This window comes from Glycine max, chromosome 6, assembly GCF_000004515.6.
Source record: "Glycine max cultivar Williams 82 chromosome 6, Glycine_max_v4.0, whole genome shotgun sequence".
Classification (NCBI taxonomy): Eukaryota; Viridiplantae; Streptophyta; class Magnoliopsida; order Fabales; family Fabaceae; genus Glycine; species Glycine max.
The window spans coordinates 47346575-47364936 of record NC_038242.2 but is presented as its reverse complement, the minus strand read 5'-3'; the positions used below and the strand labels follow the sequence as shown (position 1 = coordinate 47364936).

General features: G+C 35.5%; 1 protein-coding gene and 1 pseudogene across 3 annotated transcripts; one reads left to right on the top strand and one right to left on the bottom strand.

Annotated features, from left to right (window-relative positions):
• Positions 1-559: 559 nt before the first annotated feature.
• LOC121175023 (agamous-like MADS-box protein AGL82) lies at positions 560-1744 on the top strand (annotated as a pseudogene).
• A 1664-nt stretch (positions 1745-3408) lies between these two features.
• Positions 3409-18245, bottom strand: LOC100797480 (homeobox-DDT domain protein RLT2). Of its 3 annotated transcripts, none has more exons than XM_006582238.4 (18): positions 17381-18245; positions 16708-17175; positions 13969-14042; positions 13214-13639; positions 13053-13142; positions 12779-12976; positions 12478-12700; positions 11936-12036; positions 11341-11427; positions 10849-11001; positions 10595-10750; positions 8916-9125; positions 8158-8835; positions 7454-8011; positions 6427-7062; positions 6174-6278; positions 5101-5364; positions 3409-4340 (listed from the first exon to the last, which is right to left on the bottom strand). In XM_006582238.4, exons 1-18 carry the CDS (start codon positions 17493-17495, stop codon positions 3540-3542), a joined length of 5343 nt encoding a protein of 1780 aa, XP_006582301.1. In that variant the 5' UTR covers positions 17496-18245; the 3' UTR covers positions 3409-3539. The 3 variants fall into 3 exon arrangements, with proteins under 3 accessions (XP_006582301.1, XP_006582300.1, XP_006582302.1); XM_006582237.4 differs by having other exon boundaries at positions 3409-4343; positions 17381-18243; XM_006582239.3 differs by lacking the exon at positions 17381-18245 and having other exon boundaries at positions 3409-4343; positions 13214-13628; positions 16708-16846.
• Positions 18246-18362: the final 117 nt, after the last annotated feature.

Here is an 18362-nt window from a genome sequence, read left to right as displayed (position 1 = left end):
ATAAAGAAACACTAGAGAGAGAATTTATTAGATAAAATATACGATGTGGTAAAAAGGGACAGAAATAATCAATGTAATAGATAGAGAGAAAATTAATTACGTTTCAACAATATTTACCAATTAAATGAACGATAAGAAAATTTACTTGAATGATTGGTTTTCATGATATAATTGTATTGAAATTTTACAAATCTTATAGATGTTGTTATCAATCAATTATATCACTAAACCATTTGATTTCTTGGAGAATAGATTTGGTTGTGTTAAATATATATCACTGAGGGCAAGCTGGGAGACAGAACAGCTTCCAATGGTAACATTAAGAACATACCTCAGCTTCTCACGCCTCTGCTTCTTTCCTCACTCTCTTTCTTGCCTAGGCTTTGATCTCCTCTTTCAAGTTCTCCTCGTTTCTACTTCCTTCTGCCATGTAATTTTTAAATTATTACTGTTGAAATCTTGTCTTGTTAATTTAATTATATACTATATAGTCCAAGTTCTATATATAATATATCTTATTGTTGACAATTTTTGTATGTACGTGGTTGTTTTGTAGAAAATGGGTCGTGCAAGAATAGCCTTAAAATATAATTCAAATTAGAGATCTCGCAAGACAACTTTCATGCACAGAAGGAAAGTACTTAAAAAAAAAAACTTCTGAACTTTCCAAGTTGTGTGGAGTTGAAGCCTGCTTGATTGTGCATGATGATGGCAATGTTGAAATAGTGACTTGACCCTAGGGTGATAATCAACCAAAGAAATTTAAAAATAGTTAAAAACTTGATTTGATATCCAGATCGTTGAATTTAATTTATGAATCAAATGAATTGAATTTGAATTAAAAATTGAGCTAGTTAAATAAATTAATTGAACTTAAACTGTAAATATAATTTGACTTGTTAGATTCATAAATTGTCTTGACATATATATATATATATATATATATTATATATATATATATATATTAAATTTATATAATTATAATTGAGTTTTCTATTATTTTATATATGCAAGGTGGGATAGTTATTATTTATGCACTTTGGTTGTAATTATGTTTTTTTGTCATACCTTATGCCCTTACAAAACTAATAGAATAAATTTAGTTTGATCTTTTTTAAAAAGTTAAACAATCATTTTTTTTAATCTAAAATCTACTAATAAATTGAAAACTGAAATGTATAGGATTTTAAAAAATTGAATCTTGATTCATGTGACTTGAGCTAATGGGTTGACTGAACAATTCGCAAGCTTGAACTAAATCAAGTTTGAGCCAAAAAAAATTCATGTCGAGATTGAATCAAGCTTCAAATTGAACTAAATATTAATAAATCAAGTCAAGCTGAACCGAACTCACTCAACGTGACTCATTTCCAACCCTTGGCCCCAAGATCCCAGAGTGGTATGCTCCATCATTGAGAAATATGAGCGTCAAAGGAATGAGATACCTTCCAAGAAGTTTCATATTCATGAATTTATTGAGAACAGGAAGAACATGATCAAAGTCGAGAAAACAGATAACAAACATCAAGTATTCAACTTGGGATCCAAGTATCACAAACATGGAAAAGGAGCAATTAAGGGCTTTCATTGCTTAAGTGGATGCCAAGCTTAGATTAGGGTTTGTCATCATATGTTGAAAATCAAGCATATAAGTGAAGCAAATTTCATGGAAAACATGGCATGGGTAGGCATGGCAATGAAGCCCGTACCTGTGGGTATCCGCCCAAACTCGTCCCGATTTTGACAAGAAATACCCGAGTTGACCGGATACGGGTTCGGATTCGGGGATTACCCGACTTTTTTAATCAGGGTTGGGATCAGGGTCGAGGACGGGGATGTCACTACTCATCCCATACCTATTCCCGTACCCATTCTGATGATGAAATTATTTAAATTTTATTAATTACTTGTTAATTTTTTTTTATAATTTTTACATAATTTAATATTCTTTTCTTGATGATTTTTGTAGACAAATGCGCTGCAAATACAAGTAGTTAAAAATAAATGTGTAACAATCAATTTTTTTAAAATCATATTTTCAATATAATTTTTTACAATTTTTTTTACAATAAGATCATCCTAAAATACCTTGGGAACTCAAAATCTCTATCTAATGCAATTCTTCTTAGTAGTCAGTCCATGTAGGCACACCACCACTCTAAAGAACAAGTTTGTTATCACACAAGCATCATTCACTTTGTGGCAAAGAATGAAGTGAATCATCTTTGAGAACCTATCAACTAGAACAAAAATAGAGTCCTTGCCTCCCTCGTACATTGGAAGACCAAGTACAAAATCTATGGATATGTTGGTTTAAGGAAAGGTGGGATTAGACAAAGGGGTATACAATGCATGATTTAAGACCTTAGATTTAGCTTAATGACATACAATGCATTTGAAACAATATTTATTATTATTAACATCATGTTTCATTTTAGACCAAAAGAAATGCAGGTGAAAAATGTCCAAAGTCTTGTCAACCCCAAAGTGACTCACCAATCCTTCCTCATGAACTTCTCTAATCAACAACTCACACAAAGAACCCTTAGGCACACACAACCTTTTGTCTTTAAATAGAAAATGAAAATCTTCATGCCTAAAGAATCCATTGAGCAATTTTCTCACACGATTCAAACAACCTAAAGTCATCATCACAAGCATACAACCCCTTTATGTGATCAAACCCAAGCATTTTAATTTCAAGCATGGTTAGTAAAGAGTATCTCATCGAAAGAGCATCGACCACCACATTGATCTTACCTTGTGATATATAGTAATCACCAATCTCTTCACTTCATCAAGGAAAATTGACTCAATAAGAGACAAAAAGAAAAGATTGATCTTATGATTTCGATTATCAAATAAAAAGAAAATTTTTGTTTGACTACAAAATACAAAACCAATTATTTCCACTTCAAATATCTCAATGGTGCCTCTGCTAATTTTTTCAAAAAAGAAAAATTATGGCTTTTTTACAGTAATTTTTTATGGTTTAAAACACTAAATTTGTACCTTAATAGCCTTAAAAACTTTTTCGGTCCCTTCCAGTTTTTATTTTATTTTTATAATTTTTGGAAAGTGTCTTAATTTTGTTTATATTTTCCTTAAATATTTACTGCATTAATTGTTTTTGTTTTTACACAAATATCTTTTAAGTAAAGATGTAATAATTAAGTAAAAAGAATGAAATGTTATTGATTTTAAGGATAATTCTAAAAATATAAAAATTATCGAAAATTTAATACCAATTGTTAGTTACAGGAATAGTTAGACTAGGCTCGCTTTTTTGTGTTTATGATTTTCCGTAGCATAAAAGAACCCACCTAAAGATTAATAATTTAATTAAATCTCAGTGGAATGCAACCTACAGCCGAGAGAACCACAGATGATGGATATTCTCTTTCAAAATACGAGAAACATTTTCTTTCATAATTTTGCAATCTACAAAGTATATCACAAATCACTGGCCTACATTACTAAACAAACCTTCAAAATTTAACTACATACTCTTGTGGAGTCACTTGCAATGACTGATACTATTAATCACTATAGTCTGATGATGTAGAACCAACTCCATCCAGATCCATGTTTTGTTCTGCATTTTCTTCTTTCCTGTCCCTTGCATCTGAGTTGCCCCCAATTATGTAACCTTCAACATCAAGATCAATTTTCCCGTTGTCGTCATCATCATCGTCAACATTGTCATCAATATCCATATCTTCCTTACCAACCACATTATAGTGGCTTCCATGTAATAAGTTCTCAGACTTCCCACTAAATACACCCTGATATCCATCATTATTGTCCACCAGATAATCATACTCATCACCTATTTCTTGATAAACATCATCTTCATAGCCTGATCTCTCTGAACTACTAGCATTTAGTGCAGCGGCTTCCATTTCACCTTCATTAATCTCCTCTTGGACAAAGATACCAGCTGCTTCCTCCATGACATCTTTTGGGGTATCCCTCTCACCAGTGATCACATCCACCTTGGCTTCTGATTTCTGCCAGCTTCTAATGCTACGAGGACCACGGGCATTTCCTCCTTGTCTGCATGGTCTCCCTTTCCATTCAAGTAATTTTCCCATTTTCCTGCTTCTAGAGGTAGTACTTCTCTTTTTAGAACCGGATCTTGAACTAACCACCCTCCTTTTTGATGATGTTCTTCCACCATGAGAACGGCCACGGCCCTGTTGGGTCCTTTGTCCTCTGCTGCAGCTCGTAAGACCAGCTCCAAGATCAACCCAGTTCTCTACAGCACGTTCAGCCTGATGTGAAGTTTCAATTGCACCAGCATTGTAAGATTTTCTGGCAGAAGCATGTTTTGATGGAAGCTTCTGAAGTGAGAAACAAAAAGTCAGGGAAATTCAAACTTCAAACTAAAAATACATATGCAAATTATGATAGGCTGATTCCCACAAAATTGCAGCCAAATTATTGTCTTCTTTTCTTAAATTTCTTATAGAAGCATACAAAGATTACAAGTGTTGTCATGCTAGAGAAATCCATTTGCAAGGCAAACCTACTGAAATTCAGATTCCTCTCCTTGCTCTAAAAAAAGAATGATATAACACACCCTACACTCTTTATTTTGCTAAACTGAACATTGTCCTACCATAATTTCACAGAATATTACAAAAGTTCCATCAAGTGAACAGATAATAAGTTTAAAGTTGTCTTTTTCTTTTGAATCAGTTTTTTAATACTACATTCAGTTATTTTTCCTCCATTCACCAACCATGTTCCCCTTGCCATAATTTTAAATAGGAGGATGGTCCAAAATCTTAAACTGGCCTATTATTTGGGTAAAGATCAGATTGTGTTGGGTCAAAGTCAAAATGATTGGACTGCACAAAAACATATTCCCAAACCTAGTACATTAGTAGTAGTGTACCACTGTACCCTTCTGAGAGGAGTGCAACATTTTCTTTATCCTCACCCCCCTCACCTAAGGGCTTTTGGAAGGCCTTTCAAATTTTTTTCATTTTAAATGATGTATGAGCACAACAACGTTATATTTGTTTATTTTCCTCAAACCCTTTTAACATTTTCACAATAGTTCACAATCAAAGTAGGAAAAGGAAGAATACTCACCATCACAATTCCAATTTTCTTATCCTTCTCAGACTCCAGCTTCTGCTGTGAGGTGTAAAAGATACATGCATCAAGTTGCAGGAGCCTTAGAGCTACAGCAGCTGATGTATATGGAACCCATGGAAGTACAGACATCCTTTCACCATCAATGGAATCCTTAGTGTGACATCCAGAAGCACTAAACAAACCCAACAGCTCAAAAGTAGTTTCATAGTTTGAATCCAAATACTCCCTCTTTATAGCACCTTCCAATGCCGTCAATATCTGAGAAAGAAATGATATCCTACACATCAGTATCAGGGTAAACAAATAAATGAAAAAGCTCAAGATAAACTATGCATATTCCACTTCATGGTAGAAATGAAGGAGTAAACAAGAAAACACATTAAGATGAACAACAAAAACCTTAAATGGTCAGCAATAAGGTATGATTGTATGAAACAATGTGTTGAGAAAAGAAGCACTACAAAGCATCAACATTAAATTTTAAAATGTTTAGACTAACACAATAACTAGCCAACTAGGCATATCTTCAACTGGATCACACCAGCTGGCTGGAAGAACAGTCCAGATGTGATCTGGCTATCCAGTTTGAACATTATCCAGTTCAACCACAAAATCAAACAGTTGAATCAATCAAATCATGACCCAAAGGTCACACCAGTTCAATCCCATGCTTAGTTTTTAAAACATTGAATTTGGTAAAAGAATACTGTTGAAGTAACTTCTATTCCTTAGAAGTTCAATTGCAAAGACTTGAAGGGAAGGCTATTATCCACAATTACCAGCAGCATTGTCCTTCCTCATTATCCGTTTTATCAAATGACAATGTAATTTTTCAACCAGAACAACGACCCTAAATTTTTCTTGGTCTTAATTATCTAAATATTTTCCAGCTCCTTATTGAATTATTACCACTACCCCACTATTGGAAACAGGGTATTGATACAGCATTAGTTAGTCTTTCTGTCTGCAACAGACATGGGAAGATCAAAGATGAGCTTAACTTGAGACCATTAGCAACCAACTGGAAGTTCCAAAGCATGATCTATCAAGATGAACCAGATTATAACCTGAAGAAGGTCTTCGCTTGATGAGGAAGCATCCAGCTTTGTACTCCAAGATTTCCTGCAGCTGTCTCTCCAAAGAGGTTGCAGAGCTTCTAGGGGAAGGGTTACCTAAAACCCATAACCAAACACTATCAGCTCCAGTGAATTCAAACAAACAATAAACAGAGACCTTATCTAAATTCTAAACAACTATTAAGAAAATATATCTAACTAATCCACAAATCACAGTCAAGAAAAAATAATATAAGGTTATCACCTCAACAATTGACAATAAGATTTTGAGCAATCTGATCCTCAAAGACAATGAGGACGAAGCATGAAAACAATCAATGTCAATCTTCACTTTGCCTTCAGAATGAACAATATGTTTGGAAGAACTAGGGTTGCTCTTACAAGCACTGAAGGTTCTACAGCAGGAAGAGCATGGAGCTCCCCCAGAGAAATAGGCATGAAGGCACAAATCACATATGGACTGCAGTTGGTGGCACCACTTCTTCCCAAACTTCATTGCAGAAAGTACTGAGAAATTTAGACATTCCTTTCGCATCCATTTCTCAAAGTCCCAATATCTCATACAAGCATCTTTGTTATCAGCTTCATTTCTTCCAAGCTGAACCACAAAAGATGTTGAGGTCTCTGATGCATCCAGATTATCAATGCATACAGAGGAAGAACCATGAATATTAGCACTGCAATCTTGGTTTGAAGCCATTTCAACAGATTCTGTCTTGAGTCTCTCGACAGGGTCTCCATTTTGCATTCTCATGTTAACATTTTGGGCATTCTTTCTAACAAATTCTTTGAAGTACGTCTCAATTCTTTGCAACATCATATGCAAGTGGGACTCCCTAATCCCACGTACATCCAAAGAAGCCAATAAAGCATCAAAACCCTGCATGTAAAAGGAAAATAATGAAGAAAACAAACACAACAGAATATCGAGGATAAACAGAAATAAGACTTTATATATAAGATTTTATACAAGGAGGCGAAAAAAGAAATGAAAAACTAGTTTTAAGCATCTATGAAAATAAGATTTATATATAGATACACAGGAAATAATGATATCACAAAACTTTGCTAATAATCTATGCAGTTGGTAGCATTAAAAGTGATGGCTTCCACTTCCACATGCAAATCATTAGTAATTAGTAATAGACATTTTCTGCATTAGCTACATCAAGCTTCACAGAGTAAAGATAGAACATAAAAGATGCTACTAAGAAAATGCAAAGACAACTGGAAAATTGTATAAGATCAACTCAGCCTCATAGAAGCAATACCTCTTCAGAATCAATCAACTTCCAACGACCATCATTCAACTCCACAAAAATCCTGCCACAACCTGGATCATTTTGAGCAGATGTTGTGAACTGCCAGTATCGATTACGTCTTCGATCCAAACCAAGAGGCAATGACCTATACATGTAAGTTTGCTCAGCCAAGTGACCAATGTATGACTTTAAATTTGACCTTGATTTTTCAACAACATATCCTGAGTGTTGGAAAGAATAATTATCTGGGCCAGTAGAACAATCTTGCATCTGCTTATTGACTTTTAATGGAGAACTCTGAAGATGATTCTGATTTTCCTGTAATTCAATGCTCTGTTCATGCAGGTCATGAGAATTGAGCAAAGCCTTACTATTTTTATCATCAGCAATAAGCACTGGGCTATGTTTACTATCTGCTGAGGGAAATACAACAGTCAGCTCATTCGTTTTGTCCAAATAAGAGACAGACTGCATCTTAGCAAAGTAATCCTCTTTGATACGGCGTTTATCAAGCTGTGCTTCTGCCCACATCTGCTTTTTTAAAGCATTTGCTGCTTCTAGACGTTCCTGAAACACTGCTCATCAGAAAACCCCACGCATGCGTGCACACGCGCACACACACACACACACGCGCACACACACACACACTTGTATATGTTGTTTTAAGGCCACCTACAATGGAGATAAAAGAAAGTAAAAAACTAAGAAAATACCTCAAGTACAACACGAATTGAATTTCCTTCAGTTGCCACACCAATCAAAGCAACAAGAGCATGAAGACGCTCAACTACACTAAGATCCGAGTACTCTCCCTCTGTAAGCCCTTGTATCCATGGTTCACCTGGAATGCTTTCATCAACAGCTATTCCTTTGACATTAGGATCAACCACATCATTGTTGCAAACAGCAATTCCACTAGAGGTACTAACATCTTTATGTTCATTAAAGTCTTTGGCAACAATTGAAGCTAAATCCTCACCCACTTTCTCAAGGCTAGTATCATGAGTTTGCAAAACCTCAACGCTGTCCTTTCTATTTCTCATCTCAGAGTCTGCATTAAATCCCTCATAATTGGAACTCTCCTTTTTTGCATTTGTTTCAGTTCCTAAATCATCAATCTCGGGATCTTCTTCCATATCGCTTTCAGAATCTTCATCCCTTTCACCATTATCAGCAGCTTCTGCCTCCACAAATCCACTTTTGAACATCCTGATTCTTTCCCTGGCACCAGAATAAATTGCTTCAGAATCAGCTGGGTCCTTTCTATATGCAGGACGTACACAATATGTTGAAGGAGCTGTCCTTTCAAATAGTTTTGTATCCCTAGACAAAGCAGCAGAAATAGAAGCCTCTGGTGTTTTGCTTGTTGTAAGATCACGAAGTCCAGATTTCTAGATAAACAAAAAAAAATGAAGAAAATTTAATCATTAACATGAGATTATGAATAAGACATCCAGTAGAATAGTTATACCTGAATCTTGTCTGCAACTTCTAATATATTAAGGCCTTTGCTTCCTTCAAGAGAAAGGACATGAAATGCAGCAAATTTAACAGTTCCAGGTGTCAAACAATGCCTAGATCTTCTGGGGTTAGATAATCCCTTCTCTTGCATAATAGCAACAGCATTTTCAACAGCTGCTCCACTGCGTAGATTAGAAATTATATCTCTACCATCATTGCCCTGCACTTGCAACCCAGAAGGGGATTGAGAAAAAAACCCAACAACAAAACCAAAGAAATGAAATTAATATCCCTTTTGTTATGGAATGCTTAGAAAAATTATTTTCAAAAACAACACAAATACCAATTATGAACACAATTTACAAATTCACAAACATGACAAGCAAATATGTGCTATATTTCATCAATCATTCTTCTGAAATTTATAGAGTAATTTCCTCAAAATTCTCCTGCTTCAGAATGGGAGAGAGGTGATTCAGATCCCCCCTCCCCCCAATTCAGAAGTAACAAGTTAAATACCTTTCATTTTTCTGTTTCTTGACATTGTATTTGATCAATAAAAATATGTAATAAATGCAAATGTATAACCGACTTTATTGCATGATGATGATGACGCAAATCGGATGCAACCAAAGTAGGGTGCACCAGTGCACATAGCATAGCAACATTGATTATATTGAGAAAATATTTGAAAATGTATGTTCATGAGTAATTATAAAGTAGCAACATTTGGATCAACCTGCCCAATCTTTTATTTATACTTAAAAAACTACAATTTAACATTTAATAAATGTACAACTAACCAGTGCCTAAGGGCAATGGTTAAGGAATCAATGAATAGAAAGTTTTTATTGGATGGTTGCATTGGAAATCATGAGTGTACTATTACACTTTTTAACAAAAACACTTTGTACTTTTGATTCCTTAACCAGGTTAGCATTTTTCCAAATTATAATGTTAGGGACCACAGACAAAAAAGGGCAACTTGATGCTCAAGGTTTCCACCTAAATGTGCAGCATAAACAGGGAGACTTTTTCAGGATTTAAACCCAAGAACTTCCCGGTCACAAGGTGGCAGTAACCTTATCATTGCCCCAAGGCTCATCCTCCAATGCTTTTTTTTTTATGCAAGTTCAATTTTTTGGACAAGGCATTGGTTTAATAGATTTAAATAAAAAAGGAACCACATAACTGTTTGTAAAAGACTTTTTCCTCATGACATGTGTAAAATGCAAGTTCTCAAAAGTGACAAAAAAGTTAATCATTGCAGATGGTAAATTGTTCGACTCAAGAAATGAAGACACTGAATTTTGAATAATAATTGATGTAATGTGTTATTTAGGGCAGATTTAGGTATATACAACAAACACAGGTTTTCCCCCTAACAAGAGTCTCCTCCTTCAATAGAAACACAAATTTGCAAACTACACTTTTCAAGAAACATCTTTCAGTAACTTCCTATACAGTATACACCCTACTAAAAACATAACCATCTCAAAGAGAAAAATATGACTGCCTATGCTTACAAGCTACTAATAGATCAAGCCTGCCTTTCATTTTTTGTAACATAAACCTTCAACGGCCTCTGTCATCACCCTTAACAGTCCCCTTCGGTATATCATAAATACAATGGCTGACAATAAATTTTTAATTGAAAGCAATAGTGATGAATGGTGGGGGAAAAAATACCTCATTATTATTGCAAGGATGCACCTGCTCAATACTCAGTTTCTTCAATTGGGGCCCAAATCCTGCTGACAAAGCAAATTGTCGCAAAATCTCTGGCCATGTTAAGGGATTTAAATGCCGCTGCCAATTTCTTATATCAAAACCCCACAGATAGGCCTGACAATAGATTCCAAACAAGTTTTTTTGGGTTGAGAAGGGAAGAACAAAACAGATAATATATTTAAAAGCTGGAGGGATGAAAAAAAATTACTCACCCCTTCAACTACCTGTGGATGCCCCCCACCAGAGTTTGTAACACTGTGTTGGTTGCATCCTAACCCAGTAGAGGGTGTTCTTGCAACATCTTCAATATCTTTTATAATGGATTTCAGAAGTGCAATATGAATCTCACCTAACAACCTTGGGTCCTGCATTATTAAGAGAGCAAATATAGATCCATCATCACAAAGCTTTGTTAGAAACATGTAAGTATGTCAAGGCTCATTGTAATATCTAGGTTCAGTGCATCAAGTAAATATGGTAATCAGGAAAACTGAATCTTCGTATTTAATATATTCATTCATTAGATAAATATTGAATCCATGGTGTAGGTGAGTTGAGACATGATTTTCAGCATTAGCTTCTCTTTTCTATCTCTATCAGAAATCATAAGTTCAAGGAATAATTTTAGGACAAACAAGACCTTGAATAGGGATCTTAAAGAAAGAGATAACCTGGCAAAATCGGGTGGAGAAAAGTATACTTACATGGTCATGAAAAGCTTGTATAAGTTCATCCACGGTAAATGGCCATATTCCAAGAACATCAGCAAAGGTAATCAAGAACCTCCAAACCTAAATACAAAGCATTTATATTCATCACAGTTGAGAGAAAATTCAGTAAACCACATATAGTTACTAAATGCAATAAAAAGAATTAATTTTATATTTTGAAAATATTGGTATAGTTTAATAGCTTTAATGAATGAGGACAATAAACATCTTCATAATAAAAACTAAGCACAATTACAGGCTCAATCCAGGTATTTGATGGACCAGTGAGGCAGAGCTAACACAAATGACAAAAGAAAATTTCCCAAGTGGTGAGTGAGCAGGTCACATTGTTCAATAACAATACAATCTACAAGAAAGCAAGACCATGCAGAAAATAAAATGAGTCATTTATCACAAAATACAATAAATTTGAACCAACCATAACTAGGTTGCAGATTTTATATTGGTGAAGGGAGATAGTTTTTTTCACAACTATGGTTAGCCTCGCCGACAGTAATAAAATCAGAGTCTCAACAAATTTCATCTACTAATAAGAAAATCCAAAAAAAAAATGAGAAAAAAATCTTACCATCAGAAGATTACCCACGTTCTCATCAGAATCTGACCAAGGTTTAATTGAAAATATTCTTTTCAACTGTACAGACTTGGGTGGGAAGGATGCCCGTCCATCTGAAAAACCAGTGCATGTTTGGTCTAAATTAATGATAAAAAAAAATTCCCCTCCCCGCGCCCCCAAAGCCCATCTATTAAGATTCTGATTATAAGCTGTTTTGATCACAATAACCTTTAATCTCCTTGTGAACAAAAGGCATCCCCTTTTTAATACAAATATTAATGTATATACTCAAAATGAATTAGATGCCCCCTCTGAAAGAAGATACTTTTGATATTATTCCCTTTTCACACAATTTTTTTCAGGTATCAAGTCAATTTGCAGCATATACAAACTTCAATTTCACTGCTGACTAAAAAAAAAACTGCTTTCAAAATGAGTTAGAAGCTAAGCAGATCAGCATGACAAAAATGGCACAAAACAGATTCTAATTTGAGCGCTTCAGTTACCAAACTGCCCAATCTTAAGCAAGCAGAAAATTTAAGCAAATTATTTACCTCGATAGAATTCAAGATTTTGAATAGTTTCATAGTCAAGAGCCAGTATCGAAGAGAGTTCCTTCTTTGATGCAGCTAACTCCATGAGTTCCAGGCGTTCATCTTCAATAAGTTCTATTGATTCTTTAGCAATTCTGCGAGCAATAGCTCTCTCATTGGCAGCTTTGATCCTGGCTGCCTCTTTCTCCCTGCGTAGTTCTTCCTTCTGTCTCAGTTTCTCAGCCTGCAAGAACAAATAACATAAGCTTTACTAATTTTCACATAACAGATCAGAATAAATTGACAGATCAATCTTACATACTCTGATTGATTCCTTCTGTAAAAACTTCTGCCGCCGTTCCTGTTCACGCCTCTGTTCTCTTTGGTACCTCTCCTCCTCTCGCTGTCTCTCACGCAATAGCCTTTCCTCTTCCTTCTGCCTTTCACGCAATAACCTTTCCTCTTCCTTCTGCCTTTCACGTTCATGTCTCTCCATTTCTTTCTTTGTTTGTTCTTCTCTCTTGATGTATGGCAAAACAATATCAGCTACAGAACAAATATATTCATTAAAGGGGAAAAAATAGACTGACTCAAACCTTTTGCCTTAGAATATCCTGTTTTTCAAGCTCTTTTCTATTTTTTCTCTCTTGTGCTTCAAGTTCTTGTTGCATTTTAGTGTCATCATTCTACAAAGAAGACAAATCAATGAGCAACCATTGTCTAGTGATAAATCATGTTGGATTCGAGCATTAGATACCTTTCGCTTCCTTTGAAGCCTTGATAATTCCTCTACGTGGATAACCCTCCCGTCAGATGGCATTAGAGGGCTGTCAATCAGAGTTATTGGGTGAGCCCCATTATGAATGTCAGCTGTTACATCAACAAATGGGTTCTTTCGTGGAATGCCATCATTTTCTCCTGAAGCAGATGGCAAAAGATGATTCTGCCTACCTTGCCGAGACAAAAGATTTAGACCAGGTAAATGACCTTGAATTCCGTATCCATAAGGTGCAGATTCATTCCCATTGAGGAAAGATCGTCCACTAGATAATAAAGTCCTAGAATGTGGAATGCCATCAAGGGAACTATAGTGGATAGAGGGGGCAACTCTCTCATATGTCTCATTTCTAACAGATGGCTTCTCTGGAATAAATTGGTATTCGTGCAGAGTCCTTGAAACATCCTAGATAATGAACTTTTCAGCCAAGCCATAAATATGCATATAAAATATGTTTTTCACCTAGATAAGGTATATAATTACAACAAACGAAGGAGATAATCAAGATACAAATGAAATAGAATATTTAACTAGTAGCATGCTTGGTACAATATTTAACCAGTAACAAAAAAAAGTGATTATTTCTCTATAGTAAGCTGAACCAAGCATGCACTAGTACAAACCACAGTTGTAACCTAATGACTTTTAAAGTAGTACTACTGCTACATTATTCAAAAAGATTTGTTTAAAACTGTGAAACTGCAGAAAGAGAAAAAGAATAAAAGAAATATAACCTTGTCCAGTTGTTCATAAATTTTCGCCTCAAAAGGACCTCCACATTGCCTGTGTTGCCCCATTGTCACTATCCCTGAAATAATAGAAAATATTGCTGAGGGTTCAACAGTAGTAATTACAGCACAAAGTCATGCCAACTGAAACAAGTTTACCAAACATCTGGCATGCACAACATTGACAAGAATATATGTTGTGCTTTTGCAAAGGAAAAACATTTTCTAGTAAAGAAAACTTGATATTGGACAAGCATTTCAGAAAGTAAAACAAGTGTTCTAGTGCTTCTCTTAAAAGCTAAAATAGTAGCCTCTGGGAGGAAAAAAAATCTAGAAAATAGTTGTAATATAAGAGAACTTTTTCAAAGCTTATCAAAATGCACCTTAAGTGCATGTTTGGAAAAGATTAATTTCAGGAAATATTCACTTCTTTTTTGAAAGTTCTCTTGGAAAGCTAACAAAAAAAAAAAGTGATTATCTCTAGAAAATAAGTTGAATCAAACATGAACTAAATCTTTTAAGAGCCTAAAAGTGATTATTGGCTGCAAAAAAGACTTCAACTAACCAAATCCATACAAAACAAGCACTAACCAAAGTTCTCTCATGTACAACATTGACAAAAATGTGTTCTACTTCTAATGCGCCCTTTCCAATTTCCAAATTCAGTTTCTAAACCTTTGAAGAGCTCGAGTGATTACTGACCGTAAAAATCATATTCTCAGGGCCAAAATGCAGTGAGTTATGGCACTCTATTACTTACAACAAAAAAATGCCAAATACCTGTTATCAAAAGGGAGATAATGCTTTGAAAACTTTTAAATAGATATCATTCTCTTCAAATTAACCAATAAATGTGCCACAACTAAAATGAACAATTACCCAATCAAATCCAGATGAAGACTGACTCATTCAAATGCATTGTTAAAGTTTACTTGCATGACAAGAGCATTTTCATAAGCAACTAAATTTAAATTTTCACCTATATAAAGCTGGTAGGTTTGCTTGGTCTAATAAGCTATGAAAATTATCCATTTAAATGCACATTAATCCATAGGAATCATACACTTAAAAGCAACAAAAATAAGTTAATTCATTCAGTTCATACATACCCTATACTAGTCTAACAATGCAAATATCATGTATGACCTTTGTTGGAAAAAGCCCCCTAAATTATGGTCACCCCTAGATAGAGGGGGTGAGTTGAAAGTCCCACATTGCAAGATTAACTATATAAGTGAGGAGCAATCTTCACCTTATAAGCCGATTTTGTAGGATTGAGTTAGGCCCATTACTCACTCTCTAAAATGGCATCAGAGCCTATCCTAAACGGGTCCCTGTGTTTGTCACGCTCTAAGCAGGTAGCCTTAAGCGTGAGGGGGATGTTGAAAAAAGCCACCTAAATTGTGGTCACCCCTAAATAGAGGGGGGGTGTTGAAAGTCCCACATGGCGGGTAGCCATGGGCAAACAGGGACATGTTGAAGTCCTACATTGACTAAAGATAGTGCCGAGATAATCTATATAAGTGGAGATCAATCCTCACCTTATAAGCCGGTTTTTTAGGGTTGAGTTAGGCCCATTACTCGCTTTCTGACAACCTTGAACTCACAATCAGGTAAGATCCTTAGGGTGGTTCATTAGAATATCTAAGTGTAAGGAGCAATGCATAATAAAACAAAGTGGAATGGAATGGAACAAAATAGAATAAAAACAACTCTCCATTGTTCCATTGTTTGGATACTTGAATACTTCATGATGGAATGGAAATTTCCATTCCATTGTCTGGGAAGTGGATAAAATGGCATGAGTTACAATATAATCAACAATGTATTACCCTTATTTTCAAATACATAAAACAGCTGTCCTTTTTTTCTTTCTTGCCATTCATCAATATTGAATTATTGATGCTGATTGAAATGGATATATCTTGATTCAAATTTGGTCATGACATTGATGCTTATGAATAATGGACGAGATCCGACTATTGGCAAAGAAGAGAGAGAAGAACAAGCTAAAACATAGCAGTAACTAATAAAAGATTATCTATTTACTATATATTAAAATAACCCTTGCGAACATGTATCAGCTTCTCATCTATTTCCCGTTCATTCCCCAACACTACTTTGTTTGATTTCCCTCACTTTTCAGTTAATGTTGTGATTATACTATTATTATTATCATCATCATAGCACTATTGTATATTATTGTTAATTATTATTATTAACAATTAATTGAGCATTATTATATAACAACATTTTCCAACCTGCAACAAGGCCTTCTGTACCAGCTGATTTTGCTAATTGCCCAATTGCACGAGCGACCCTTGTTGGCAACACACCATAGGCAGACACAGTGATGCATGTATGATGTATCCATATCAACTTCATAGTACACAGTACACTGGCGGAAACACAGGCGGGGTAGCGCCTGTATGTCTGCATTTCTATTTCACTATCGCGTTTTCTTGCATTAAAATGGATATATTTTTTATTTATTTATCTTACTATGCATTGACATGTATAGCCGTGAATTATATGAATATAATTGGTATATATTATGTTTACTAGCACTAGCAACAAGATGCCCATCTCTCAGTCTCATTGGAATTCATACCTGACTAAGCCAGGAGCATGAAAATACAAATATTTTTTTACAGTATAAAATAGCCTCATTCCCACCCTTTTGCAATATCATTACATATGGCATGGCAAAATTTAGAAGTCCTGCAATTAGAAAGTCAAGTTTACCTATTGGTGCACCAAATGCATCCGGCGGCAAAGAATCAAATTCCATCCCCAGGATGGGTCCATCTTCTCTTATCGGCTCCCCCAACTGTCTTTCCACAAATGCAACAACTTGCAGCACATCCATGTTCTGAGGTGGTTCATAGTAACTGCTGCCCACCACTGCTGGCAATCCAGCTCCCATACTAGGAAAGGCCGTCATCCCAGGCCGAGGAACAATTTTCCGCGAATCCAGATGATCGAATGGCCCAGAAGCTAAACCACAATCACGCCCAACATCAGCCCCTGTCACTTGCTCAACACCCTCCTCACCCACCGCCGGAGCCCCCGCAAGGGATGAATCATTTTGCAGCTTCTTGGCATTTCGGTCCTTCAGTCTCCGGTGACAGAACCACATCTGCAATTGACGATCAGACAGACTCAGCTTCACGGATAGCTCAGCCCGCAAAGCCTCCGAAGGGTAAGCCTCCGCTGAACCACACAATGCAGAACCGCATTACACAAAATCTCACATTTCAGTATAAATTCTCACCACAAATCAAACCCCCCCCCCCCCCCCCCCCACACACACACACAATCTCACATTTCAACATAAACTCACACCACGAATCACAATTTAAACAAACAACACACAAAAGAGGTGCACAAAAAAAATGGCTGAATTTTTTTCACTGACCAGCATAGGCTTTTTCCAGAACTTCCAACTGTGAAGCCGTCTTCATTTTGCGCTTGCTCTTATTCTCTCCTTCCACTGGCTCCTTCTTCTTCTCTCCTTCAGAAACACCCTCCATACACAAATATCAAGCTTTTTACTCACAAAACCCCAACAACAAAATTGAACTATTTTTGTTCCAGAGAAACCCAAAACCCCAAAATCAGAAACAACCCAGAAACCAAAAACCCTCGAAGAACACGGAAAGCAAAATCAGAGCCAAAAGGGGTAGCTGGACGCGTGAATTCAGAGTTTCTCTCTCTAACATTTCATCCACTCTCTCTCTAGGGGAAATAATTGAAGGTGTTCCAATTTTACTCTTGAAATGAGAGTCTGTGATTGAGATGAACGGTTAGATTTGGGGAACAACAAAAAGCAATAATTAATGCAATTGGAGTAGACATTAGGGAGGAAAATGAAGAAGAAGAATAAAATTATGCAAAAACAACGATAACAATAATAGTAATAATAATAATAATAGAAAAGGTGTTTGTAAATTGTAATTGTATGATCGTTGATTAATGAAAGAGAAATAATAGAAGCTACGAACAACAACATCCCCAATCGCTGCCATCGAAATTGTGTTTTTTGTTTTTGTTTTTTCTCTTTTTCGAGTAGTTTTTAAGTTTTATCGTACAATGTTCGATAAAATGCCCAAAAGAAATTGTAAATTAATTAGAGAGTGGAATTGTTATTGTTGCCTTTTTTTCTGTTGAAAGGAAATGAGTAAGTAGTGACTTTGATTCACGAACAAATGTGTGTGATAGTGGTTTTATAAATTATTATTGTACGTGTCATGTGGTTCATTTGATTTGATTTTGTTCATTTGATTTGATTTGGTATGGATTGATGATTTGATGATTTGATTTTGAACTGTTTCTCTCTCTAAATACGTAGAGGAGTTTCTCTCTCTAACGTTTTTTTGGGGTTGCTGTTTTTTTTGGGC